Source organism: Pristiophorus japonicus, chromosome 5, assembly GCF_044704955.1.
Source record: "Pristiophorus japonicus isolate sPriJap1 chromosome 5, sPriJap1.hap1, whole genome shotgun sequence".
NCBI lineage: Eukaryota > Metazoa > Chordata > Chondrichthyes > Pristiophoridae > Pristiophorus > Pristiophorus japonicus.
Window position 1 is genome coordinate 287,710,086 of NC_091981.1, and position 18,278 is coordinate 287,728,363.

Sequence of the window (18,278 nt, forward strand, 5' to 3'; positions counted from 1 at the left end):
TCAAGGGAAAGGGGGGTGGTAATCAATTTTTGTTTGGGTGTGCGGCCCCTTTAAGGAGCTACATGGGCCATTCAAAATATTGTGCATGCGTGGTTTTTCCTATTTAAAAGCTGGAGAGCTGGGTGCGCGGGAGCTGAGGAGCGTTGCACGGCCGCTTAAAGGGAACATGGGTGGTAATGGGACAAGAAACAAAAGATGGGTCGAGAGACAACAACAGAACCATAGAAATATAGCCTTTGGCCGCCGGAGGAAAAGTGTTTGAAGACCAGGCCCTCAAATCTGCCACCAAGCTCATGGTCTACAGGGCTGTAGTGACACCCGCCCTCCTGTATGGCTCAGAGACATGGATCATGTACAGCAGACACCTCAAGTTGTTGAAGAAATACCACCAACGATGTCTCCGCAAGATCCTGCAAATCCCCTGGGAGGACAGACGCACCAACGTTAGCGTCCTCGACCAGGCCAACATCCCCAGCATTGAAGCACTGACCACACTTTATCAGCCCCGCTGGGCAGGCCACACTGTTCGCATGCCAGACACGAGGCTCCCAAAGCAAGCGCTCTACTCGGAACTCCTGCACAGCAAACGAGCCAGAGGTGGGCAGAGGCATCATTAAAGAGACACCCTCAAAGCCTCCCTGATAAAGTACAACATCCCCACTAACACCTGGGATTCCCTGGCCAAAGATCGCCCTAAGTGGAGGAAGTGCATCCAGGAAGGCGCTGAGTACCTACAGCCTCACCGCCGAGAGCATGCAGAAATCAAGCGCAGGCAGCGGAAAGAGCGTGGGGCAAACCAGTGCCACCCACCCTTTCCCTCAACGACTATCTGCCCCACCTCTGATAGGGACTGTGATTCTCGTATTAGACTGTACAGCCACCTAAGGACTCATGTTTAGAGTGGAAGCAAGTCTTCCTCGATTCCAAGGGACTGCCTATGATGATGAGAAAAATAGGATCAGGATTGGGCCATTCAGCCCCTCAAGCCTGTTCTGCCATTCAATAAGATCATGGCTGATCTGTATCTTAACTCCATTGTTGGGTAGTTGTGCCAGAGTCTATAGATACAGTTGTTGGCATAATAAGTGCAGGCAGTCCGCCTCTGATGCCTCCTTAGCGTGCCTTCTCTCATCCCGTACTGCAACTATGAAATGGGAAGCTTCACAACTGCCGACCAGTAAGAACCCTTCCCTTAGCTGCTGGGGCACTACCTGAGCCCCCCAATGAAAGTTTCTGTTGTCAAAGCTCCTTTTCATGTTCCTTTTTCTTTGCCGCTTTCCTGTGCTGCTGACATCTTGTAAGTGTCTTATTTATAGACTGCTCTCTCGTGGTCAGCTTAGGCTTCAGATAAACATTATGTGATGCTAGGAGACAAGAATAAAAAATCTCCAATAAAAAAAAACTGATGAAATAATTTTCATTAAACTGACAAAAAAAAAACAGAATCTATACTACAAAACTAAGAAACAAAAATGTGACATAAAAGCCTCAAGCCCTTTAATAGCTTCATCGCTGGTAGGTAAAAGGAGTACCCAGCTCAATCTCAACCTGGGAAGATGGAAAATGGAGCTCGGCTTTTTTAAAATGCATTCTGTTATATTTAAATAAAGCTGTGGCTCCTTGTTTAAATAACGCTATGATCACTCGGCTGGAAATATAGCACTTGGTGTAAAGTGGGACCGATCTGGCCCTCTGGATCTAATAAGGCCCATTTTCCAGTTCCCCCCAACTCCCCCTCCGCAGTGCCTATTGTCACTCTCTATATCACCAGTCTTGAGGATCAGAAAATCTACTCCTATAATGTTCAAATCTTATCGTTTGAAACAGGATGGATTGCTGTTTCGATATGGGTGCAGGGGGAACAATGCAGTTAATTTAACCATTTTTACACCCCTTTGAAATTACTGACACCATTCAGACTTACCTCATACACCTGTCCCACTTTGTAATCTGTAAAGAGGACAATTGGTGGATTTGCCAGAAAAACAGGAATAGGATCATGAGGATCACTGCATCAGAAAAAGGAACAATATTATACATCAGCCACCTAAAAACTATCTAGATTGTGACCCCTATAATTTGTTATTTTTGCTATTGAGAAATCTTCATCTCTCATCACTTTGTTTATTCAAATCTAGTCCTGCTGATCTAGCTCACCCTTTCTCAAGAACTCACAATGGTAGCACTTCTTAGCCTCCCCTTGTCCTGCCACACTCCGATAATCTTCAGTCCTTTAAAAGCCCAATTTTGGCACCACCGTAATGTTTTGATTTCTATGATCTACGCTACTCTTTCCAGACTTGGTGGTGTCCTGCATTGTTGGACTTAGCTCTTTCAGAAAGGAATTGTTCCCATACAGTCATCACTTTTAGATACATATTATCATTAAGAATCATGCGTAAGGTGCCCACTTCCTGCCCACAAACCTTACTTCCTGTTGTCACAATTTTTGGTCACGCCTTTTGTAATTACGGCCTCTGGCTATGTGGAACACCGTTCTGAAGCTTCTCCCCAAACCCTATCCATCAATTGACTATGGGCAATTCTACAGTCAAACTAATAGTATATATTCATATTCATACACACTTTATCATGTTTTGTGTCCCTGACACCTATCTGTCATATTTGGATGTCACACATCTACAACTTCTCAACGCCTTCACAGGCCTAGTCCTTCCTTGGTCCTCCAACTTCTCCCAACTCTGTTCAAATCTGAATATAATTCCATCTCCCATCTTTTGTCAGCAACTGAAATGACTAATGTTCAAATTAAACAAAATAAAAACAACAAAAAAAATACATTTTCACAATAACATGATTACATTGTCTTTTGCATACTTTACTTCAAGGCCTTGGGTTCTGCCAAAAGCCTGGGTTTAAATTGGATAGTTTTACTCTACAGTCTTAGCATTAGTGGTGTGCACAATTTCTCATGACGCACATTATCGTTCCTAATGCTTGAATGTTTATCTTCAGCTTCCAGCAGTATCTACTTGGTTGCATATCAAAATTAATTTAAAAGAAAACTTTATTCAGATAAAGTTTATTTTGAACTTTAAATAAACCAGAGAGGATGTGTTTGTGTGTATGTAAGAAAGAGAGCGCGAAAGACAGAATTGAAGAAACAAATGACGAAGTATATTAATCAGATATCTGTTGTGGTCTGTTCATGTTCGATGATGTACTCTATAAATTTCAGAGGGACACAGAGACCCATTTCAATAACTGACAGCTATTGAAGCTTCCATGTTCCAATGGTAAGCATTGTATTATTTATATCCTTCTGTGGAAAAGACAATTATAATTCTGTCCCATCACAGTACTTTAGTTCATGTGTTTACAAAATAATTTCAGTACAAACTGTATGTTTCCATATATTTTCAACTATATTTTTAAATAAAAGCTACTCATTTTTACTTCAAAAAGTATGCTAAGTAAGGGGAGGGAGTGACAGAGACAGATATAGAGAAACAGAGTGTGGTAGATTTTTATTCGCCGCCTGAGTGGTAATTTGGCGGAGCAGATTGTCCACCCTTTGTAGAACACATCCAGCATTCATTTCATCGATTTCAATGGAACGAAAATCAGGTGGGTTCTAGAATGAGTGGACCATTCAATTCACTCGACATGATATCAAGAAATGGCTGAGCGCACTGGATACAACAAAGGCTATGGGTCCCGACAACATCCCGGCTGTCGTGCTGAAGACTTGTGCTCCAGAACTAGCCAAGTTCGGGAAGAAGGTAAGTGCCTTTACAGCACTACTTGTGGGCTAGGAGGATTGCAGTGCTTCCTCTCGGCCCCCCAAGCTCCCAACCATCAGACCAACCCACCCTTACAAAGACCCCGGTGTCAGGGTGCAGAACCTCCAGGGTCAGGGAGCGGAACCGCTGGATCGGTGATACGCCCCCGGGGTCGGGGATCGGACCTACTTGCTCCAGTGACCTGCTCCGGAGTCCTCTCCACCCAAATGGAAGCCAATCCCGTCAATCAGTTTGACTTTCGGGCAGGTAAACTGATGCACGCTGTAGAGTTAAAACTCCACTGCGTGCGGGGAAACTAGAAATTCTGGACTTCTTTATTAAGATGGAGAGTGACACAGTTAATTCAGAGACTATGGTCCTGAACTTAAGCAAAGGTAACTTCGATGGTATGAGACGTGAATTGGCTAGAATAGACTAGCGTATGATACTTAAAGGGTTGACGGTGGATAGGCAATGGCAAACATTTAAAGATCACATGGATGAACTTCAACAATTGTACATCCCTGTCTGGAGTAAAAATAAAACGGGGCAGGTGGCTCAACCGTGGCTAACAAGGGAAATTAAGAATAGTGTTAAATCCAAGGAAGAGGCATATAAATTGGCCAGAAAAAGCAGCAAACCTGAGGACTGGGAGAAATTTAGAATCCATCAGAGGAGGACAAAGGGTTTAATTAGGAGGGGGGAAATAGAGTATGAGAAGAAGCTTGCTGGGAACATAAAAACTGACTGCAAAAGCTTCTATAGATATGTGAAGAGAAAAAGATTAGTGAAGACAAACGTAGGTCCTTTGTAGTCAGATTCAGGTGAATTTATAATGGGGAACAAAGAAATGGCAGACCAGTTGAACAAATACTTTGGTTCTGTCTTCACGAAGGAAGACACAAATAACCTTCCGGAAGTACTAAGGGACCCAAGGATCTAGTGAGAAGGAAGAACTGAAGGATATCCTTATTAGGCGGGAAATTGTGTTAAGGAAATTGATGGGATTGAAGGCCGATAAATTCCTGCATCCCAGAGTACTTAAGGAAGTGGCCCTAGAAATAGTGGATGCATTGGTGATCATTTTCCAACAGCCTATCAACTCTGGATCAGTTCCTATGGACTGGAGGGTAGTTAATGTAACACCACTTTGTAAAAAAGGAGGGAGAGCGAAAACGGGTAATTATAGACCGGTTAATCTGACATCAGTAGTGGGGAAAATGTTGGAATCAATTATTAAAGATGGAAAGCAGTGACAGGATCGGTCCAAGTCAGCATCGATTGATGAAAGGGAAATCATGCTTGACAAATCTTCTAGAATTTTTTGAGGATGTAACTAGTAGAGTGGATAAGGGAGAACCAGTGGATGTGGTGTATTTGGACTTTCAAAAAGCTTTTGACAAGGTCCCACACAAGAGATAAGTGTGCAAAATTAAAGCACATGGTATTGGGGGTAATGTACTGACGTGGATAGAGAACTGGTTGACAGACAGAGAGTTGGGATTAACGGGTCCTTTTCAGAATGGCAGGCAGTGACTATTGGGGTGCTGCAGGGTTCAGTGTTGGGACCCCAGCTATTTACAGTGTACATCAATGATTTGGATGAAGGAATTGAGTGTAATATCTCCAAGTTTGCAGATGACACTAAACTAGGTGGTGGTGTGAGCTGTGAGGAGGATGCTAAGAGGCTGCAGGGTGACTTGGACAGGTTAGGTGAGTGGGCAAATGCATGGCAGATGCAGTATAATGTGGATAAATGTGAGGTTATCCACTTTGGTAGCAAAAACACAAAGGCAGGATATTATCTGAATAGCGGCAGATTAGGAAAAGGGGAGGTGCAACGAGACCTGGGTGTCATGGTACATCAGCATTGAAAGTTGGCATGTAGGTACAGCAGGCGGTGAAGATGACAAATGGTATGTTGGCCTTCATAGCTAGGGGATTTGAGTATAGGAGCAGGGAGGTCTTACTGCAGTTGTATAGGGCCTTGGTGAGGCCACACCTGGAATATTGTGTTCAGTTTTGGTCTCCTAATCTGAGGAACGACATTCTTGCTATTGAGGGAGTGCAGCGAAGGTTCACCAGACTAATTCCCGGGATGGCTGGACTGACATATGAGGAGGGACTGGATCGACTGGGCCTGTATTCACTCGAGTTTAGAAGGATGAGAGGGGATCTTATCGAAACATATAAAATTCCGAAGGGACTGGACAGGTTAGATGCAGGAAGAATGTTCCTGATGTTGGGGAAGTCCAGAACAAGGGGACACACTCTAAGGATAAGGGGTAAGCCATTTAGGACTGAGATGAGGAGAAACTTCTTCACTCAGAGTTGTTAACCTGTGGAATTCCCTATCACAGAGAGGTGTTGATGCTATATTCAAGAGGGAGTTAGATATGGCCCTTACAGCTAAAAGGATCAAGGGGTATGGAGAGAAAGCAGGAAAGGGATACTGAGGGAATGATCAGCCATGATCTTATTGAATGGTGGTGCAGGCTCGAAGGGCCGAATGGCCTACTCCTGCACCTATTTTCTATGTTTCTACGTTTCCTTTCTCCCTCACATGCTTATCTACCTTCCCCTTAAAAGGTATTTATACTATTTACCTCAACTACTCCTTGTGGTAGTAAGTTACACATTCTAAGGGATTGCTTATGAGTTACACATTCTAACCATTTTTTGGGTAAAGAAGTTTCTCCTGAATTCCCTATTGGATTTATTAGTGACTATCCAATATTTATGGTCCCTAGTTCTATTTTCGCCCGTAAGTGAAAACATCATATCTATGTGTATCCTGCCAAATCCTTTCATAATCTTAAAGGTCTCTATCAGGTCACCCCTCAGTCTTCATTTTTTCCAGAGAAAGGAGTCACAGCTTTTTCAGCCTTTCCAGATAGGGATAACCTCTCTGTTCAGGTATCATTCTAGTAAATATTTCTTTGCACCTTCTTCATTACCTCTTTCTCCTTTTTATAACAATAATTCACAGTACTGCAAGTGTAGTCTAACCAAGATTCTATACAAGTTTAACATAACTTCTCTGCTTTTAAATTCCAACAGTCTGAAAATGAACCCCTGTGCTAAACCTTGCACTCTGTACCTTTCCTCTACAAATATCTTTCTTCCGGCCACCCTCTTCTCCACCTTCTTTTTAGGGATGATGAGCGATTTGCCTCCTTCTTGCGGAGGCAGATAGCGTGGGTTCTTCAGGAAGTTGTGGCATCTCTCAAACCTCTCCATCTCCAGCCGCGCCTGGATTCGGTCCGTCGGATTCAGGTTGTCCCTCCAGATGTTCTTCTTGGATTGTCCTTCCTTTCAAAAAAAACGGAGGAATTGGCAATTGGGCAAGGATTTAGAAATTGACATCTTTGCTGCTTACTTTACCATCATGCCTCGCGGATCTGAATTGACCGAGGTTATAACCTAGAAAGAACTGCTGGTGCATCAGATGGGCGAAAAAAAGACTGTTGAAAAAGCTGAGGAAAGGCTTGCTCGTCATCACATCAGGTCATTCTCAAATAAGGAGGTGCTAGTGTCTGTGATTAGCTGAAACGTTGGGAAAAGTAGAACAGGTAAAACAGATGCCCCCTGATCACATTGACCATCTGGTCTGTGAGTGAGACATCTCATGTTCTTCTGAGATATCACGTTGGACAACAAAGTTCAACTTGAACAGCAGCCAAGTCAGAAATCAGACAATATGGACACTGTCTGATAAGGGAAGACAAAACTGAGAAGGTGCTAACTATGACAGTTGTGGTGGTTCGAAGTTCCTGTGACTGAAAGGGGTATAAAAATGCACATGAGGCAGTAACTAGTGCAGAGACATCTGCGAAGGACATCATGCTGAGGAAAGGAATGCTACTCCCTCTGCCCGGGGACTGAATGGGTAATATGATTCAGATCTCTGTATATGCTCTTGCTTAGGCATTAAGACCCAGAAATTCGTCTCGGGCGGTGGCATAAAACGGGTGGTGTTGGATCGGCCACCCGTTATACGCAGTGCCTGATATTCAGCTTATAACGGACAGCCAATCCGATAGCGCCCATTTTGCGCCACTGCCTGAGACGAATTTCTAGGCCTAAGTGTGTTAAATATTGGTGTCAAGACTGAATCATTCTTACACAATGATGCCATGTTCTGATGAAGCTGTGGCATTCACTTCCAGTGTGAGTCAGAATTGAGTCAGAAACTATGTCAACATTTTACACTCGGCTGGATAGGTGGATGAAGGAAAAGGGGTTGGAAGGGATATGAGACTAGCGTGGGTACATGTCGTTGGAACTATTTGCTCAGGTAGAGGGTATTTACATAAGAACATAAGAACATAAGAATTAGGAACAGGAGTAGGCCATCTAGTCCCTCGAGCCTGCTCCACCATTCAACAAGATCATGGCTGAACTGGCCGTGGACTCAGCTCCACTTACCCGCCCGCTCCCCATAACCCTTAATTCTCTTATTGGTTAAAAATCTATCTATCTGTGATTTGAATACATTCAATGAGATAGCCTCAACTGCTTCCTTGGGCAGAGAATTCCACAGATTCACAACCCTCTGGGAGAAGAAATTCCTTCTTAACTCGGTTTTAAATTGTCTCCCCCGTATTTTGAGGCTGTGCCCCCTAGTTCTAGTCTCCCTGACCAGTGGAAACAACCTCTCTGCCTCTATCTTGTCTATCCCTTTTATTATTTTAAATGTTTCTATAGGATCACCCCTCATCCTTCTGAACTCCAACGAGTAAAGACCCAGCCAACTCAATCTATCATCATAAGATAACCTCCTCATCTCCGGAATCAGCCTAGTGAATCGTCTCTCTACCCCCTCCAAAGCTAGTATATCCTTCCTTAAGTAAGGTGACCAAAACTGCATGCAGTATTCCAGGGGCGGCCTCACCAATACCCTGTACAGTTGCAGCAGGACCTCCCTGCTTTTGTACTCCATCCCTCTCGCAATGAAGGCCAACATTCTATTCGCCTCAGTTGACACCATGGACTCATTGGGCCAAGTGACCTGATTCCGTGCTGTAACTTCTCAGTGTATCTATGGGCTGGATTTCCCACTGCAACTCCGCCCGGTTTCTCGGCGGTATTGGTAATTTTGGGTGGAAAACCACCCAGTGTAAATTTCCAGAAAGAGTTCCGCCGGCGGTTTGGAAATACTGCCACCGCCCGAGTTTTGATTCTGTGATGACCCATAGGCAAGTAGAAAAAAAACGCCCACGAGAAGCAGTGGGAACTGGGCGGTAGGTAAACGGCTCTGCAACAAAAAGTAAGTTAAAGGGTTTTTAATAAAATTATTTTACAGCGATTAAGTTGAAAAGGTTCCCGAGAATGTTTTCTGATTTTTTATTTTATGTTTTTTGGAAAAAATATTTTTTGTGTTTTCCCCCCTCCAAGGCCCAACCCGCAACCTCGGTCTAAATTTTTGTAATTACCGCTCATTTTGTTTAAGAACCGCCTAATCGGCCCAAGATCACGTTTTCCGCTGAGAATTGGGGTGTAAGGTCCATTTTTTTTGCCTGGGCGGAATTTTTTCCTTTTTTGTGGAAGTTTTCGCCCGTGGTAATTTTTAAATCTTAGCAGTATTTTGGACGGCAATCCAACACTGGCGGATTTTTTGAAAATTCTAGCCCCATGTACCTTGTCCTCATTAGGCACCTATAAACATGTACTTCCAAGTAGGGTCTTTGGATGGCAATCAGCAGCAAAAGCCATACTTGGTTTTTCTCCTCCCTAGTCCAGGGTGCGGAGACTCAATGTAGTACCCCACCCACTGTCGAGCTGAAAAATGCCACCTTGCCACAAACCAGGAACTGAACCTGGGATCTACCAGATACATGTTTCTCAGTTACATACTGACTTTACCAACTGACCCATCTTCTCTCTTACTTACTGAATGAACATCAATAGAGTCTATTTTTTTTTAAGCAAACAAATAGACTCTAAGAAGAGCACTTCAGTTCCTAATGATGTTCATGTACATGGGCTGGAAGACATACCTGAGAGCTGGATTTATTCCGATTCATGGATTCTTCAGAAGTTGAGAATAAAGTTAAAGATGTTTTGCACTCCAGTGATGTGCAGGGGGGCTTAGGTGGGGTCATGTCTGTATACCCATCATCTACCAGATTCTTAGAAATGTGTTTGAGGAAGCTGAATGTTGGTTCGGGATCATAGGCCTTAGATTTTCCTGAACAAGAATGAGAAAAAATATAGTTCTTACTGTAACCATAATTTTAATTTATATCCTTTCTTTCTGGTATGTGTGAGCGATGCACCAATCGCAGTCAAGAATGTAGACAACCTCGTACCAGGCTGTGCTGAAACCAGTCCCTTAGTGGTCCTCAGGAGTGACTCACATGGTGATTTGCTCTCCAATTTTCCAGGCACTATTTGGCACCATCCTACATTGCCATGGTTGAGATTGGATAAGCACTATTGCAAGTGCAAAGCCAATTCCTTGGTATAGCTCACTGCAGCTCTAACGTACTGTGTTCTTTAGGCCTTATTACCTATTCTACCCTTGCCATGACTGATCACACAATTTACTGAGAGTGTTATTCTGTGCCCAAGCACAAGGTGTGAGGGAGTGTCCCAAGTTATTTCAATCTCTGAATATTGCCATCCTCTCTGGGGGAAGCGGCTTTCCCAACAGGTCAGGCTGAACCTGAAATGGAAAAGATCTGCAGTTACTATAGCCAAACTGAGATGATCACAATTCAAATATGGATTACAGGTTTTAACAAATGCCTGAAGGATATGTGGCATAATGTCTTGGTGGTCACACAAGCTGCACAATTTTAGACTAACCCTTTAAAGGATATGCTGATAAGATTAGATAAAGTAGGGTGGGAGGAGTCTCGTGTGGAGCATAAACACCGGCACGGACCAGTTGGGCTGAATGGCCTGTTTCTGTGCTGTAAATTCTGTATAACCCGCCGGGTGGGAAAGGGGCGGGGTTTGGGTAGGGCGCCTGTTTTATTCGCTGCCCGATATTACTCTCCATCGACTTCAGTGGAAGGTAAAAATCAGGCAGAGTGTAAAGCGGGCCCATTTCACACCAGGTGGATTTGGTTAAAATTACCCCAGGGTGTATAGTAGACTGGCTAACATTCACATCCTTCAGCCTCAATTTGAGCAGTGTTACTGAGCTGTGAGAGGGATTGATTTGCAAAGGTGGAACATTTTGACAGTGGAGGGGGTTGGAAGAAGAAAGATCAAGGAACTGCATTGGCTGCAGTTATGACAAAGTCACTGGCCTGGATCAGACTGGCTCATGTACAATACAGTCTCACAGCGACTTCATAAGAACATAAGAAATACGGCCCCTCGAGCTTGCTCTGCCATTCAATAAGATCATGGCTGATCTTCTACATCAACTCCATTTTCCCGACTTATTTCCTACATCCCTCGATTCCATTTGAGTGCATAAGTCTAACTATCTCAGTCTTTGAATATACTCAACAACTGAGCAGCTACAGCCCTCTGGGGTAGAGAATTCTAAAGATTCACAATCCTCTGTGAATAAATTTTTCCTCATCTCAATCCTAAATGGCCGATCCCTTATCCTGAGACTATGACCCCTGGTTTTAGACTCTCCAGCCAGGGGAAACAGCCTCGCAGCAGACAGGATGGAACATAGAAAGAAAGACTTGCATTTATATAGCACCTTTCACGACTACCAAACATCTCAAAGCGCTTTACAGCCAATGAAGAACATGTTGAAATGTAGTCACTGTTGTAATGTGGGGAACATTGTAGCTAATTGGGCACAGCAAGCTCCCATGAACAGTCATGTGATAATGACCAGATAATCTGTTTTGTTTCATTATGTTGTCTGGGGATAACTCCCCTGCTCTTCTTCGAAATAGTGTCATGGGATCTTTTACATCCACTTGAGAGAGCAGAGAGTGCCTTGGTTTAACATCTCATCCGAAACATAAATGGAACTTGCTACCACATGGAGCAGTTGAGGCGAATAGCACGTGAGGGAGAAAGGAATAGAAGGAAGTGTTGATAGGATGAGATGAGGTAGGGTGGGAGGAGGCTCGTGTGGAGCATAAACACCAGCACAGACCAGTTGGGCCGAATAGCCTGTTTCTATGCTGTAAATACTATTTAATATGTAAAACTGTATAATAGTTCTAGCAGTAGATTACTGCACTCCCCTTCAGGTGCCCAAGGTTCCAAACCCAGTATCAATTGGCATTTGCAGACTTGAGTTCCTTCAGTGGGCAGTAGCTCCTATCTTGGGCAGGCTGCTAGACATAACAGCATCTCAGAGTGGAATTGCCTATCTTGGATACTCCAGCACCCCCACCACCCACCCAAGGAAAGCGCATCTATGTCAGCAACGAGAATAATCTGTTTCCACTGTGGGAGGATCAGTAACAAGAGGACACAGTTTTAAGATAATTGTCAAAAGAATCAGAGGTGAGATGAGAAAATGTTTTTAATGCATTGTTACGATCTGGAACGCACTGCCTGAAAGGGCGGTGGAAGCAGATGCAATTGCAACTTTCGAAAGGGAGTTGAATAAATACTTGGAAAGGAAAAATTTACAGGGCTATGGGGAAAGAACTCCGTTTTTACGAGTTCCCATTACTATCAATGAGAAAGTCCTCCTAAAACACTGAAATACAGCATAATAAATTTAAAAAACACCTCGCATATTTAAAATTAATTGAAATTAAATGTAATTTAATGTTTTAGAAAAAATATATATTTTGGGGAAATGTTAGTGTGTGTTTTAATAAACTTACCTTAATGGACAGGGTTTTTAATATAAAAATGAATGATTAAATTTAATTTTTATATATTTTGAAAGTGTTACGCTGGTAAAAGTAAGCTGTGCGCCTGCTTTTACCAGGCATAAAAGTTTGAAAGACATTCGCTGGGCAAGAGTTGGGCAAATAGCCCAATCACTCTTGCGTGAATGTCCTTCTCCCAGGGATGTGTTGTCGCCCCGAAAACCAGCTTTTGCAAGGCCTCGCCGGGTCCGTGCGCACTTCGCGGTGCCACAATTTTCAGCCCATCCACTGGACACCTTTTTGCTGATACAGCAGGACATTCTGATGACACAAAACCCACTTGTTTAACGAGGCTTAAATTTTAACTAGGAAATGCTCAGCAGATGGACAGCGAGAGCAGTCTCTGTGAAACGTGACCAGTCACTTATGGCTGTTGACAATCCTGCTAGTGAATCATGTTGCTGACGTTTAATCATAATTGTGAAAGTGGCCAAAAGCTGGACAAACCCAGAAAGTGAATGCAGCTAACCTCATTCTCTAATTGCAACCCGTGTAATTTTTTACTGGGTGTTTGTTTATTTCATGGTCTCCGGATGTTGCAAATTTAACTCTTGCCTACGTTATTAGTTATCGATTTTAAATACATGTGGGGTTGTCATAGAATCTTAAAATCATAGAATAGTTACAGCACAGTAGGAGCCATTTGGCCCGTCGAGCCCGTGCCGGCTCTTTGCAAGGGCACTTCAGCTAGTCCCAATCTGCCTCTCTTTCCCCATAGCCCTGCAAATTTTTTTCCTTCAGGTACTTATCTAATTCCCTTTTGAAAGCCATGATTGAATCTGCCTCCACCACTCTTTCAGGCCGTGCATTCCAGATCATAACCATAACGATTATAACCTTTATAACTACAAAGACTTGCATTTAGTTAGCGCCTATGGGAGTCTCTCATAAACGTCTCATCGCGCTTTGAATTTGATTTATGAGACTGGCCTGGGGATTCTCTTCAGATTGATCATGTGTGCATTTAACAGATTGGGAGGACCAGGGGACACGAGTGTAAACTGTGTGAGATTAGGAATAGACGATGTTTGGCGGGTCTTCTTTTCCCAGAGTGTAGTGAGCCTCTGGAATACAATGCCGGCTGGTGTGGTGAGTGCTGACTCTCTGCATTACCTTCCAGAGGGAGCTGGACCGGTCGCTGGCTGGGGCAGAGATCACATCATATAGAAAGTCAGTGTCTTCATAGACAACACTCGGTCCATGTGATCTCCTGGACTGGATTCGATCGCCTGAGGGGGTCGGAGAGGAATTTAACACAATATTTTTTTCCTATTGGCCCTGGGTTTTGTTCCCTGTTTTTATGCCTCTCCCAGGAGATTACATGGGGTTAGGAGGGGAGATGGGGGTTGGGCATTGTAGTGAAGGTGGGAGGGGTGGGTTTGGTGGACCAGCTAGTCTTTTCCCGTTCATCGATTTCATATAACCATCTTGAATAAGCACATAAATCACACTACTGCCCAGTCTCCAGCGCCATTATTCCTCAGTCTGAGTGGTAGTGGCATGAACACTGGCTTAATTGCCTCAAATTCGCAATCATCATTGATTTTAGTGGGGGTGTAATTACAGTCATTTAAAAAGAACAGTAATTAAAATACTGGGCCCAAGTTTCCATACGATAAAAAACGGGCGCCCCTCCGAGCTGGGCGCCCGTTTTTCGCACCTAAAACAGCGCCGGAAAAAAAACTCGCGATTCTGGAGAGCCCTGTAGCTCCTTGTCTGTTTGGCGCGGCGCCCAGGGGGGCGGAGCCGACACTCGCGCCGATTTTGTAAGTGGGAGGGGGCGGGTACTATTTAAATTAGTTTTTTGTGCGCGTTCGCGCACGCGCAGCGTGAAGGAAACATTGGCACTCGGCCATTTTTGTAGTTCTTTGTAGCTGTTTATTTTTTGAACATTTTTTAATAAAAGCACATTGCCATCAGCACATCAGCACTGAGAAGGCTGCAGGAAGCCTCAGAAAGTTGAGGCAGCCGTTTCCCGACGACCTCCCCCTTTTGCCGTCGGGAAATGGCTCCTCAATTTCTGAGGCTTCCTGCAGCCTTCTGTCTCCTTGCCTCCCTCCCGCCGTCTGGAACGGCTTCCTCCCCGACCCCCCCCCCCGCTGCGGTCGGTCGGTTGGGTCCCTCCCGCCCGCTCGCTCGCCGTCTGGAATGGCCCCCCCCCCCCACCCCCCCTGCGTTCGGTCGCTCGCCCGCCGTCTGGAACGGCTCCCCCCCCCCCCCTGCGTTCGGTCGCTCGCCCGCCGTCTGGAACGGCTCCCCCCCCCCCCGTGCGTTCGGTCGCTCGCCCGCCGTCTGGAACGGCTTCCTTCGCCACCCCCCCCCCCCCCCCTGCGTTCGGTCGGTCGGTTCCCTCCCTCCACTCCTCCCCCCCGCGTTCGGTCGGTTCCTTCCCTCCCGCCCGCCTTCGGGAACGGCTGCCTCATTTTGTGAGGCTTGCTGCAGCATTCTTCCTGGCTGAAGCACTTTCACACAGGTAGGAAGATGGTTTATTTAATCTTTTCTTGGCTTATAAATGTTTATTCAGGTTGGATTTATTTGTATAATATTTGTAGAAGTATAAATAAGGATTTATTGTAGAATTTAATGACTTCCCTCCCCCCCCACCTCGTTCTGGACGCCTAATTTGTAACCTGCGCCTGATTTTTTAATGTGTAGAACAGGTTTTTTCAGTTCTCCAAAAATCTTCACTTGCTCCATTCTAACTTAGTTTGGAGTACGTTTTCACTGTGGAAACTTTCAAATCAGGCGTCAGTGGCCGGACACGCCCCCTTTTGAAGAAAAAATTCTGTTCCAAAGTGGAACTGTTCTACCTGACTAGAGCTGCAGAAAAAAAAAATGTAGAGAATTGCGATTTCTAAGATAGTCCGTTCTCCACCAGTTGCTCCTAAAAATCAGGTGCAAATCATGTGGAAACTTGGGCCCACTATGTTACGTCTAAAAAAAAAGGTGTGTTTAAAATACAATCTACACAATTTCATCATAGGCAATCACTCGGAATCGTGGAAGACTTGCTTCCACTTTAAAAATGAGTCCTTAGGTGACTGAACAGTCCAATTTGAGAGCCACAGTCCCTGCCACAGGTGGGACAGATAGTCGTTGAGGGAAAGGGTGGATGGGATAAGTTTGTCGCACGTTCTTTCCGCTGCCTCCGCTTGTTTTCTGCATGCTCTCGGCGATGAAACACGAGGTGCTCAGCGCCTTCCCGGATGCACTTCCTCCACTTAGGGCGGTCTTTGGCCAGGGACTCCCAGGTGTCGGTGGGGATGTTGCACTTTATCAGGGAGGCTTTGCGGGTGTCCTTGTAATGTTTCCTCTGCCCACCTTTGACTTTTTTGTCGTGAAGGAGTTCCGAGAAGAGCGCTTGCTTTGGGAGTCTCGTGTCAGGCATGCAAACAATGTGGCCTGCCCAGCAGAGTTGATCGAGTGTGGTCAGTGTTTAGATGCTGGGGATGTTGGCCTGGTCGAGGGCACTAACGTTAGTGCGTCTGTCCTCCCAGGGGATTTCCAAGATTTTGCGGAGACATCGTTGGAGGTATTTCTTCAGCGACCTGAGGTGTCTACTGTACATGGTCCACTTCTCTGAGCCATACAGGAAGGCTCTACTGTATACTTCTAGCTCAAAGCCTTTTCAGGAATCTGGACAGATCTTAATATATGAAGTCATATGAAAACATAGTGCAGGCTGTGTTTTTCAATTTAGTAAAAGTGCTTGAATTTCTGACCGAGCAATTTATACAAATGGTAATTAGCTGTTCAACTTTTTCAGTGAGGGTCTCTGTGCAGCAGGATAAAGGTCCCAGCAAATAATGATAAAAGTAATGGCATAAGTCACACGCACCATAATTTCCTGGAACTTGTGCAGCATATTACAGCTTACGATGTAGATGCGCCATTACTATGGCACATGTTTGCAGCAAGTTCAGGCCCAAATATTTTGTTCGGTCTGCCACCAAACTAAGACAGAGCAGCACCCAAGTATAGCACATTAAACGGAAGGAAGGAAGCGGGTATAGAGAGTCAGGTCTCAGCTTTACAAACACCTGCCATTAGATAAACTGGAATAGTCAACATTGTGCCCGGACTTTACCTGTAGGTAATGGCGCTATGGTGCTCGTGGGCTTCTTGGTGATATAATCCTCGGGAGCGATTAAGTTGTGCTTCTTAAGTAGCTCACTGTCTATGCAGCACCTGAATGTGGACTTCACTGCAAGTAGATGGACGGGAAAGAAAGATTATCATCACTGTATATCGGGTCTGGTTTAATCACGGCTACCCTCGTACTGCAGCGCCCGCAATACTGCTAAAGCAGCCAGCAGCCCGTGGTTTCTCAATCTCATTCCACTCTGTGTCCAGCTACATCCCAATTGCAACAACTGACTTAATGCAACGCAAAGGGTGTGCTGTCATTTTGCAGCCAATGAAGTACTTTTGAAGTGTAGCCACTGTTGCACTGTCGGGAACACAGCATCCAACTTGCGCATAGCAAGCTCCCACAAACGGCAAGGTGCCAACTACAAGTTAATCTGCTTCTAGGTGTTAGTTGAGATATAAATATTGGCCAGGACATTGGGGAAAACTCCCCTACTCTTCTTCGAAATAGGGCTGCGGGATCTTTAACGTCCACCTGAGAGTGCAGATGGAGGGGGGGGGCACGGGGGTCTCGATTTAATGTCTCATCCGAAAGACGGCACCTCCGACAGTGCAGCACTCTCTCAATACACTGAGATGTAAATAGTGGATTTTGTGGGATTGCAGGTTTTGCCCTCATTATCCTGTCATTTGCAAACTTGCACCAGTCTGGGGGTGGGTGCAGCTTCTGCCAGCGCCCGGTACTACAGGGATATAGCCTGTATTGTAGAATGGATGTAACTCCACCGCTTCTGATTTCGACCCCAAGTTCCGTTCCCATATGCCTCCGGAACTTGCACCCGAAAACAAAATCGGAACTTTGTGCCCTACTGACCAAGGTCACAGATGAAGTTCTGGAGGGCGCCTGTCAGCCGCGGAACGGCGTGGCAGGCCACTGCAGGAAAGGGGGTGAGAAGGGGATTGAATTAAAAAGGCAACTCAAAGATTGCATTGGTAAACATTTTACCACAGCTTCTGAACCTCTCAATGCGTTACTGCATTATACATAACAGGTGTCAGCTGTGGCTCAGTGGTAGCATTGCTGTTGCACCAGGACTGTGCATTTCTCCTCCAATTATTTCCTGGTCCAGACCCCCGCCCCCCCACCCCAATTATTTCCTAGTCTAGATCCCCTCCCCCGCCCTGCCCCCACTCCCAATTATTTCCTGATCCAGACCCCCCCCCACCACCTCAATTATTTCCTGGTCCAGACCCCCACCCCACCCCAATTATTTCCTGGTCCAGAACTCCCCCCCCACCTCAATTATTTCCTGGCCCAAGCCTTCCCACCCCACAGCCTCCCTCTCTCCACCCACCTTGAGACAGATGGGGAGATAATTGTGCAGGAAAAAAAACTCCTTTATAATTGGTTGCACTATCTAGTCACCGTGGACTCCTGGATCTGGTTTTGATCAACTTTGGGGGGTCGGAGAGGAGTTTCTGACAGTTTTCTTCCTGATTTGGCCCATGCTTTTTTACCTCTGCATTTTTGCCTCTCCCAGGAGATTGCGTGACTGCATAGATGGGGAGCAGGATGGGGGAGATGGGTTGTGGGAGTTTTTTTTTTTTCCGTAGCCAATCTTTCCAATTCTTTGTC

At 45.1% G+C, this 18,278-nt stretch overlaps 1 protein-coding gene across 3 annotated transcripts in view; it reads right to left on the minus strand.

The window, feature by feature from the left end:
• dlec1 (DLEC1 cilia and flagella associated protein) overlaps nucleotides 1-18,278 on the minus strand; it is a 214,727-nt gene that overhangs the window by 169,512 nt on the left and 26,937 nt on the right. For all 3 annotated transcript variants that reach the window (XM_070881759.1, XM_070881757.1, XM_070881758.1), the window contains exons 6-9: nucleotides 16,641-16,757; nucleotides 9,743-9,933; nucleotides 6,844-7,055; nucleotides 1,925-2,009 (exon numbers count right to left, since the gene is read on the minus strand). In XM_070881759.1, the coding sequence (XP_070737860.1) occupies nucleotides 1,925-2,009; nucleotides 6,844-7,055; nucleotides 9,743-9,933; nucleotides 16,641-16,757 (605 nt within the window). The remainder of the gene's footprint in view (nucleotides 1-1,924; nucleotides 2,010-6,843; nucleotides 7,056-9,742; nucleotides 9,934-16,640; nucleotides 16,758-18,278) is intronic.